This window comes from Sebastes umbrosus, chromosome 14 (genome assembly GCF_015220745.1).
Source record: "Sebastes umbrosus isolate fSebUmb1 chromosome 14, fSebUmb1.pri, whole genome shotgun sequence".
In the NCBI taxonomy this organism is placed as follows: domain Eukaryota; kingdom Metazoa; phylum Chordata; class Actinopteri; order Perciformes; family Sebastidae; genus Sebastes; species Sebastes umbrosus.
The window spans coordinates 25,518,276-25,528,080 of record NC_051282.1 but is presented as its reverse complement, the minus strand read 5'-3'; the positions used below and the strand labels follow the sequence as shown (position 1 = coordinate 25,528,080).

Genomic DNA, 9,805 nt, shown 5'->3' with positions numbered 1-9,805 from the left:
ATATACATAATAAAATAATAATACACTCTATATATATATATAATGTATTTTTTTTTAAATCTTTTGTACCACTTATCTGTTCTGTATGTGCTGCTATTTACCTGAATTATTTTGTAAGTTATCATTTTTTCAATACAAAAATGGGATGTGTAGTTTATATTGTGTGAGCACTTTTTTTCTGTTAATAACACAACATTATTTTTTCTACAATTAACCAAGCGTAATCAAAAATATAAAAATATCACACTACAGTAAGATCAACCATTAATTTTGCTTCAGTAAAGTTTATTTTTGCAAATCCTATATGGGCCAACACAGACACAATGTTTTTATGTTATTGCCTTTTATTAATTGTTTTTTTTGTTTCAGGATGAAAATCACATACTGGTGTAATTTATTTAAAAGCTAGATAAAATGCATGTGTAACAATAAATAATAAATAAATAGCAAAGGACTCACTGTCTTGCAAGTCAACTGGTATACAAAGGAACACTGATGATGGGAATGCACTTTAATTTACACATTTTGGTATGTAAACAACATATACAAGTACGATATACAAGAACTAAAAATCTATAGTGAAATGCATTAAATTAATAGCAATAACATTTTATTTTAAAGCAAAACTTCTATAGTACCTATGCAAACAACATTAAACCATCACATAGATTTAATAAATTCAAGGAACAAACGGCTAAACTATAGAATACCTGAACAAATAATACAGTACAGTGTTTTTTTTAGTATGCATGAAATACTGAATACCATCATTATTGTGATAAACGCTGCATTAAATTGTGAGTCCTTTTCTTATACCAAACACCTCCTTGCTAAACAGAGATGTCTCAGACCTGATGCATAAACACGTGCTGTGAGATGAGTTTACTTTGGAATATGTGATTGTGTGGTTGGAGGGTGGATAACCGATAGTAAGGCCACACCAGATTCCTGCCTTTACTTCCTGGCAACAAGGAGGGTATGGTAGAGAGGTTTTATGACGATGTGCAGATAGAGGGAGCTGTCAATCAGGTACTCTGATGCGCGGCGCTGCAGGTCGGCGTCCACCAGGAAATCACCGGCCTCCTCTGTGCTCTGGTGGAAGTTATAGACGTGGCGAACCACCACTTTTCCTTGCTGTCTTGCCATCACGATCACAGTCTTCTGGAAACTCACTCCGGCAAAGTCAGGACTCGAAGTGGCTGGCGTTACGATGATGCGAGGTCGACCTCCGTCCGTGCGCGTGGGCTGCATGGCGCCCAGCTCGGTATAGGTTGACCTGGCGCTGAGTGGGAGCCAGCGAGGGGAGAACAGGGCGTTCCAGGTCACTCTCTTGCTGGAGTCGTGGCCGCTGGGCCCGAGCTGGGTCTGGAAGCTGAAGCTGCGGTCATCGCGGGTGGGGTTATTGATGACCCAAGGGGAACCCCAGGAGGCGGACAGGTAGTTACGGGGAGTGAAAATACTGCAGTTGACATCAAAGTACTTGGCCAGCTGGATAGGTGAGGCAGAGTGAAATTGGAAAGCGAGGTAGAGCAGATCGCGGATAGACTCGTAATGCTTCTGCAGGAGGGCAGATTGCTTCTGAAGACGGAAGAGGTGCTGAGGGGGAATCATGCCGTATCGAACAGCCCTCAGGGCACTCTCCACCGTCGTACTGACAGGCTGGTTCTGGCTAATCCAGGCCTCCAGGGCCTCGTAGAGCTCCAGCTCCGTCTGCAGAATGAGGTCGGAGCGCTGGAGCAAGGAGAGGAGCAGGTCTTCACTGATGGAGCCCCATTCTCCGCTCTGCAGCACAGAAGACAGGTTCCAGGACAGGTACTGCAGGCAGCTGTCCCGCAGGATCACGTCCCCAATTTGTAACGCATAGTTGTACCAGCCAATCACATGGCCTGTGGGCGACTCACTGGACAGATGTTGGGTCATGTACTGGGTCAGACCCTGCTGCAAGCCCCACACGTGGTACTTGCTGGCCAGCTTATGGAGAGAAATGGCCTGATCTAGCCGCACTGAGATGTCACCGCAGTACAGATACCTGCAAGAGGGTAAAAAATATCTTTCAGTAAGGCATACTACTTTTTTCCTCTCCTCACGTCTGAGTCACTGAATAAACCCACGCTGTCAGATTTTCAACTGTGAGCCTCAAACAGGCAAATGTAATTTTAGAATATTTCACAAGATGGAGCATCTCACTTCTCCAAAAGGAGAGAAAAAGCAAAATGGTGAGTGAAGATTTATACTTGTGGGAAGACACTTCTTGAATGGGTCCATGTGATTGAACCTGATTAACAAATCTGATTACACCATGAGTCACCCTCACCTGATAAACTTGTCAAAGACAGCTGCACAGTCAGGCGTCTCCCTCAAAACCACAACGCTGTTGTTGCGAGTGAGCAGCAGCTCTTCAAACACGTCGCTCTGCAGCGTGAGAACCAGGCTGTGGGCCTGGATCACCTTCACCTCATCCGTGTTGATGGTCTGCACCCGCAGGGTGACGTCGCTGCCGTTCCCCAGGGCCAGCAGGGTCTCCATACGCTGCACCAGGCCCATGGAGTGATTCAGCACCGTGGCCCCGGTGTCTAACGCTGCCTCCAGCTTCAGGGCAGCTGTGGGGAAAGAAAGCGAAAGATGACGCAGCAGCACTTTGACATTCTTAATTTCGTCACCGTAATTTGCATCAGCCCGTCTCTGCTTTTCAAGATTTCACAGCAGAATTTGTGTGCGTTTGTTCTACAACTTCAGATTTGACACAGCAAGAACTGGAAAAGTACTCTCTAACTTTTCTACTAAACCACAATTGATATTATGTGTCAGCACACTTCTGTTCTTCTGGTTTCGATTCATAGAGAACAAGCCAGGTGGCTTACTCAGAAAACCTCCGACACCAGGTTGCTCAGAAAAGAATCCTGACTTTGCGGCGCCATTGCAGATGGCTGCTTCTATGGTTCTCCTCAAGTACAAGAGGCACATACTGGAGAATCACACATGAAAGACTCAGCGTGACAAGCTGCTGTTTCCATTCTGCCACACAGCCATCAGCAGCCTTGTTGGCCTATTACCGAGGGTTTAATGAGACACAGGGGGAGCACATTGGCTCCCTGGAAAGTCTTCATATCTCTACCACAATCAAGCGCCCCCCACTTCAAAGTAACCTTTTTCCAATTAGCCAGCCAGCACCCTGAGCCAGCTGAGCGTGGTGTGGGGGTGTGTTTCGACAAATGATCCTGGCACACCATAGCTAATTGAAAAAGCACCAAATTCCTCATGGAACAGTATATATTACTACATCTGAAATCACATACTTTACACTCTATACCCAATATGTGTTCTATCGTTCAACATACTTTTGACACACTGAGCAGTAATTCACGTCGTCACTTCCTGAGAGCCTCCTTGCCGGTTGGAGACATGTAACCGTGGCAACCCATGCCAACCTCATGTGACCAAAACGATGATTTGAGTCGAAGTCTGATTAATAAAATGCATTAAGTGAAATCTAATACTCACACTTAAATTGAAGGGTTATTGGCGTTACAGAGCTGTCTGTCAACATCTGTTATTATGAACGTTGTCGTCACTACCGCGATGCATTGTGGGATATTTATGCCGCCAGCGTTTGCGTACTGTAATATTTCACTTTGATAGTTTGCAATTTGCATACTAAAAAATCTCACATACTGTTTTAGTGTACTTAGTATGGATTTTCAGACGCAACCTACTTTTTTTCTGATTCTGCAGGAAAAAAAGATTCAATTCAAAGTAGACAAAAAAAAGTTATGAATCAAGAATGCTTCAGATTCTCTTCCACTCAAGCTGAGAAGAGCTGAAAACATTGAATAAAACATTTTAATACAATCCCTAAATATAGGATTAGACGAAGAATTCCAGATGAAATCTAATCTGACAGCAAGGAATGTGACCTTCGATAGCAAAATCAGTCAAATTGTTTTTTTTGAGGAGCTTTCCCTCGGGGGCTTGCACCGTACTGTATCACTGAGCCGGCACAAAGCCAGGCAGCAAATGGACTTGCCTGTCTTTCCCTGCACCCGGCAGACAGATAGATGAGGACAGGATGAGTAGAATAGATAAATACCCATCCCCTGCCCTGAGGCTGAGCACGAGCCACACATTCATGCCGTGCCCTACTACCCACTGACAGTATGGGGGAAGCTGGACTGAAATAGAACAACACAGCTTCTCTTACAATGAAGGATATAACAAAAGATGCAAAGGTGATATGACTCTTTGAAACTACTGATTAGTTTATCTTACCTCCTCTAACTGTGACAGAGTGGATTAAGAGGAGCAGGGTGCCCACACAGACCCAGGCAGGGATCCCTTGTTCACGTGAGCGAACCATGTCTTCTCAGTTCTTCCCTGCCTCTCTTCCTTTGTCCTTTCCCCCTCTCTTCCTGACTCTGTGCCACTTCTCCTCCTGACTCTTCTTCTTCTTCTTCTTCTGGCTGCTGTGCCTTTTTTTGTGGCTTGCAGAAAGGTGTGTGTTGCCCCGAGAGTGTGTGTGTGCCGCCCGGCTCCCCGTCCCGCACTCTTTATGTAGGACGCTGGCCTTTCCCTGGCGCATCTCGCAACCCCACGGATTCCATTGATTGGTGGAATCTGGCAGGGGCGTTGCTATAGCGACAGCTTTGATTTTGAATTCCTCCCTTTTGGATGTTGCATGGCATTGATCGGCGGCACCGGGCCAAGCAAGGACTCAGCTTAATGTTTTGGGGGGTTTTGTTTAGTTTAAAAGTCAGGGAGGTTAGGCGCTATTAACAATCAATATTAACACAGTTCCATGTTTTAGTGGCACTCAGATTGCAGCAAATCTCTGGGCTGCAAAATGTTGTTTGTGATATCTAAGTTAAGCACAATCAGCGTCATATAATGAGCAAGTTAATTACAGAAGGTTGCCACAGAGACTGATCTGCCAAAAGTAATTGAGGCTCTAATATGTGTGACAAACTGCATATTTGTAGGACAGTTTTTCAGCTTAGAGCAATTTATCCCTCTGATGCCACGTTAATCTCACTAATGGAGGGATGTTTTCATTGGGTCTGCTCATCAATTAAAGGCAACCCTCGTTGATCAAATTCAGCTGCCAATCCGGATCTTATGTAGTCACATTACAGATCAAGAACATTTTTCAATGTTGCATCAGAAAAACCTCGCAGAGGGCAGAGGGTTTGATGTTTTAATGTGCGTGATACAAACTCCGGCTGGATATGGAGGTAATGGGAACAGGGAACACACTAACCTCCTAGCTATGATAATCAATAGCAATAACATACAGTAACAGGGATACAACAGAAGGAAATGTGAAATGGCACTGATGACAACAATAGGTTCAGAGAGATGTTTATAACTCAGTTAGCATCGATCCGTCAGTCAGAGATGGGTCAGTCAATACGAGGATCCAAGTTATCAAAAAGATAAGCTCAGTATGGATTCTTTCTTTTGTAATCATTGCATCTGACTGGGCCATTAGTCCAATCACAACATTCATACTAACATACTGCAATGTGACAGATGTGTTTAAAATAGCTCCAACAGAAGAGACAGACAGGGAGAGACATCGTTTCAGAGTGAACTGGGTTGTGGTGGCGCCCCGAGGGCTGCCAGGCTGCGGTAAAAATGCAGGAAGAGAGGCGTCCTGCGAGTCCCCGACCTGAGCCACTGCTATGAATAACCTGACAGGTTCTCGGAGGAGAGCGGTGCTGCTGAGGCGCCCTAATGAAGCCTGCTGCAAACAAAATGGACCAGAAGACAACAAGAGCACGGGATCATACTGTATAGGGTGGTGTCTTCTGTTTGTTTTACTTTCTGGAGGTTGATACAGATGCAAGATTCATGAGCTTTATGTGAATGCTATGAATCTATATGGATGCAAAAACTGTTGTCAGCGGCGTACTCAGGCTGCCTGAGGGGCAGGGGGGAAAAAAATAAAAAGCATTAACTGCATGCGGTGATGGGGCACCAGTGCACACAAAGCATGTAGCATGTAGGGCAGCCTTAATGGCACTGCATCACATCCTCTCAACTTAAAGGCCACCTTAGAGGTCACTTAAACACGTTTTCTCCACTGGAAGGCCACCCTAGAGGGCATATTATCAAGTTTTCTGCATTTAAGGCCACATCAGAGGATATTTAATCAAGTTTTCTCCATTTAAGGCCACCCCAGAGGGTATTTTATCAAGTTTTCTATGGGATTCTCTCCACCATAGTGGACATTTTATTATGTTTTTCTCCATTTAAGCCATCCTACGGGACATATTATCAAGTTTTCTCCATTTAAGGTCACCCTAGAGGGCATATTATCAAGTTTTCTCCATTTAAGGCCACCCTAGAGGACATATTATCAAGTTTTCTCCATTTAAGGCCACCCTAGAGGGCATTTTATCAAGTTTTCTCCTTTAAAGGCCACCCTAGAGATTATTTTATCAAGTTTTCTCCTTTAAAGGCCACCCTAGAGATTATTTTATCAAGTTTTCTCCATTTAAGGCCACCGTAGAGGATATGCTATCAAGTTTTCTCTATTTAAGACCACCCTAGAGGGTATTTTATCATGTTTTCTCCATTTAAGGCCACCCTAGAGGGCACTGCATCATGTTTTATCTACCATAGGGGCATCCAAGAGAGCACTTTTGTTGTGTTATTTTTCAAACAGGGGGCGCCAAGAGGGGCGGTCACCCCCCCTGTCCCCTCCCTGAGTCCACCAGTGACTGTAGTTGAGCTACATAATGAAAACAGAATAAACCCAAAGCCCTCTTTACGTGTGCATCTGTAAAGGGCATGCCCTTCATTAAGGTCACATTGCTTTCTCCTTTGAGATCAGCTCCTATTAAGAATCTGCTAACAGAACCACAATGCAAAGCGATGGATTGACGAGCTGCTGGGTTCGTGAGAGAGCGCCCCTCGGGGACGGGATCCATTGAGGAATCGATGCACCACGGGGGGCCTCCATCACGCAGTATAAATAGTGCGTTTAGTGCTGGCTGAATGCCAGAGCAGAGCGAGCTTCAGCAAGGTGTCCTGGATGACCTTACTCTTGTGCTGAAGCCGGAGGGGATGCACTAGATAACCAGGTCTCCAAAACGTGACACAAATGGCTTTTGATATAATCACACAGTTTACATGTTGGATGCACGAAGTGTCCAATGAATAAAAACAACAAAAAATTAATAAAACACATACGAATGTGTAGAAGAACTGCTCACACTGATATTTCAATGTGCCTCCCAAACTTGACTATTTGGACAGCAAATTCAATTTTGCAATTGTAATAATTCTGACGCTGCCTTTTTCCTAAGTGCAAGTTTCACAACAAGATGAAGAAGAGAGATGATGAGAGAAGTTTTGTGACTTTTAAATATTCACAAAGTCGAGGCAAACACAGAGAAACCGATCAAAAAAAATCAGCGTATATCTCAAAAATACTTAGGAGACTAAAATATGACCTAAAAAAAAAGAAACAAAGGGCAACCCATGACATTGAATCCATCTTTTTAGGCACATTAACCAAGATAGGTTTAATGGACTGTCATAGTTTCATATTTATCACAGTATTTACAATTTAAAAGCTTAAAATCAATGGCATCTGTCAATGTTCCTATTTATCAAATGGTTGTTAAGTGGCAGGGCCTACAACAGATCAATAACAAGATCTGTGTTATTGTTTAGTTTGATTTGATTATGCAGGAGTCAGTCTCTCCTGTAACAATATTTTCCACCAGGTGGCTCTGCAAACTGGAGGCACAGTCTCCTCTCTGATCATGACTGTTCTGAAGTATACTTATCCTTAAAGAGAGGAAGTCTCTGTGAGCAGATTTCTCAAGATGCATGTTGTTTATGTATAAAGTATTTAATTTAATTACTGAAATTGCACTAAATGGCATAAATCAGAGTTGCAAAAAGCTTGGGACAGAATCATTTCTATACAAATGCTGTTTAAATCATTCGCTTATAATCAAGTAGTCTGCTTACAGTGTTTATTTTGGGTCTTTTCATACATAACAATATGTGGAAAATAATTGATATATTTTTTTTATTTCTATATTAGACATCAGTGGTGGAGGAAGTATTCAGATAAAAAAAAATTCAAAAAAAGATAAAAAAAATTATGTCACTTAAATAAAAATATGTAAGTATAATCAGTAAAATGTACCTAAAGTATTGAAAGTAAAGTATTTGATGCAGGAAAAAAATATTTAAGAAGGAAAAGTAGAAAATCTTCACAGTCGTGAAGCTGGAACCATAAAATGTTTGTAATTTTTGCACGAAAAGTGACAAAATAATTGTGAATTAATTATAAATGCTGTACTTGAATATACTGTTGGAGAGTTAAATATATAACAAAACATATTTATAAGGTTTGTATGTTTTGTATGCAAAATAATATTAATTAATTTGTAAATTAACTAAAGCTATCAGATAAATATAGTGGAGTAAAAAGCACAATATTTCCCTCTGAGATGTAGTTGAGTAGAAGTAGAAAGCAGCATGAAAAGGTAATACTCAAGTAAAGTACAAGTACTTCAAATTTGTACTCAAGTACGGTACTTGAGTAAATGTACTTAGTTACATTTCACCATTGTTATATATATCTCTGCTAAAATGGTATGAGTTTTTTTCTAATTTCTGTAGGTTGTTGTTTTTATGCCTATACATTACAGGTTATTCAATCATTACCCATAATGCAGTGTGTGGTTTAATATGTTGCCTCAAGGTTTGATGTATTGGCTTCAAATAGGCCCTATATGCCTGTTATGGTTGTATGTGTTCCCTGTATAGTGAAATGAAAACAGTTTAACATTTTAACGTTGCAATTCACAGCAGATTCATGAATTTTTAGCCGTGCATTTAACTATGCCTTCTTTGCATAACAGATATGATAAAATAGGTTATTTAATGTCTTTCTATGTTCCTAAATGCTTCAAAACTATTATAGTCTATTGTTGGATTCCCCATGTAACATCCAATTGAAAAGCCTAGGTTTTGCAGTAATAACATTGTAAGTGGTAAAATTACTCAACGTGGGATTGCACATTTAGCCTCGAGTGTTTCCTACATTAATTAAGATGATTTCAGCCTTTTAACAGACTTTTCAGTGTCCCACAAGATTACTGATATGTCTACCATTTTTTTTACGAGACTGCATTTTCTTTTTTTGTTTTAATTAGGACACATCCTGGGGATTTCGGAGTGGTACTGAGTGTAGATTTAATGTATTGGCTACAAATAGGCCCTAAATACCTGTTATGGTTGTATGTGTTCCCTATAGTGAAATGAAAACAGTTTAACATTTTAACTTTGAAATTCACAGCAGATTCATGCATTTTTAGTTGTGCATTTAATTGCACATTTAGCCTTGAGAGTTTCCTACATTAATTAAAGATAAAATCAGCCTTTTAACAAACTTTTCAGTTTCCCTCGTTAGGAAATAAAGATTAGTCTGAGACAATTTGGCACTAAGATTACTAATATGTCTACCATTTCTTTTTGTGATTGCTGCATTTTCTTTTTTTGGGGTTTGATTAGGACAAATCCTGAGGATTTCGGAGTGGTACTGGGTGTAGATTTAATGTATTGGCTTCAAATAGGCCCTAAATGCCTGTTATGGTTGTATTCCCTGTATAGTGAAATGAAAACAGTTTAACATTTTAACTTTAAGCAATTCACAGCAGATTCATGAATCTTTAGCTGCATGCACTTAATTGCACAGTTAGCCTTGAGTGTTTCCTACATTAATTAAGGTGATTTCAGCCTTTTAACAAACTTTTCAGTGTCCCACAAGACAATTTGGCATTTAGAT

At 41.2% G+C, this 9,805-nt stretch overlaps 1 protein-coding gene across 1 annotated transcript; it reads right to left on the bottom strand.

The window, feature by feature from the left end:
• Positions 1–326: 326 nt before the first annotated feature.
• Positions 327–4,804, bottom strand: btbd17b (BTB (POZ) domain containing 17b). The gene is made up of 3 exons (XM_037791100.1): positions 4,267–4,804; positions 2,315–2,600; positions 327–2,029 (listed from the first exon to the last, which is right to left on the bottom strand). The coding sequence occupies exons 1-3, from the start codon at positions 4,352–4,354 to the stop codon at positions 955–957; spliced, it is 1,449 nt and encodes a 482-aa protein (XP_037647028.1). The 5' UTR covers positions 4,355–4,804; the 3' UTR covers positions 327–954.
• Between the last annotated feature and the right edge of the window lie 5,001 nt (positions 4,805–9,805).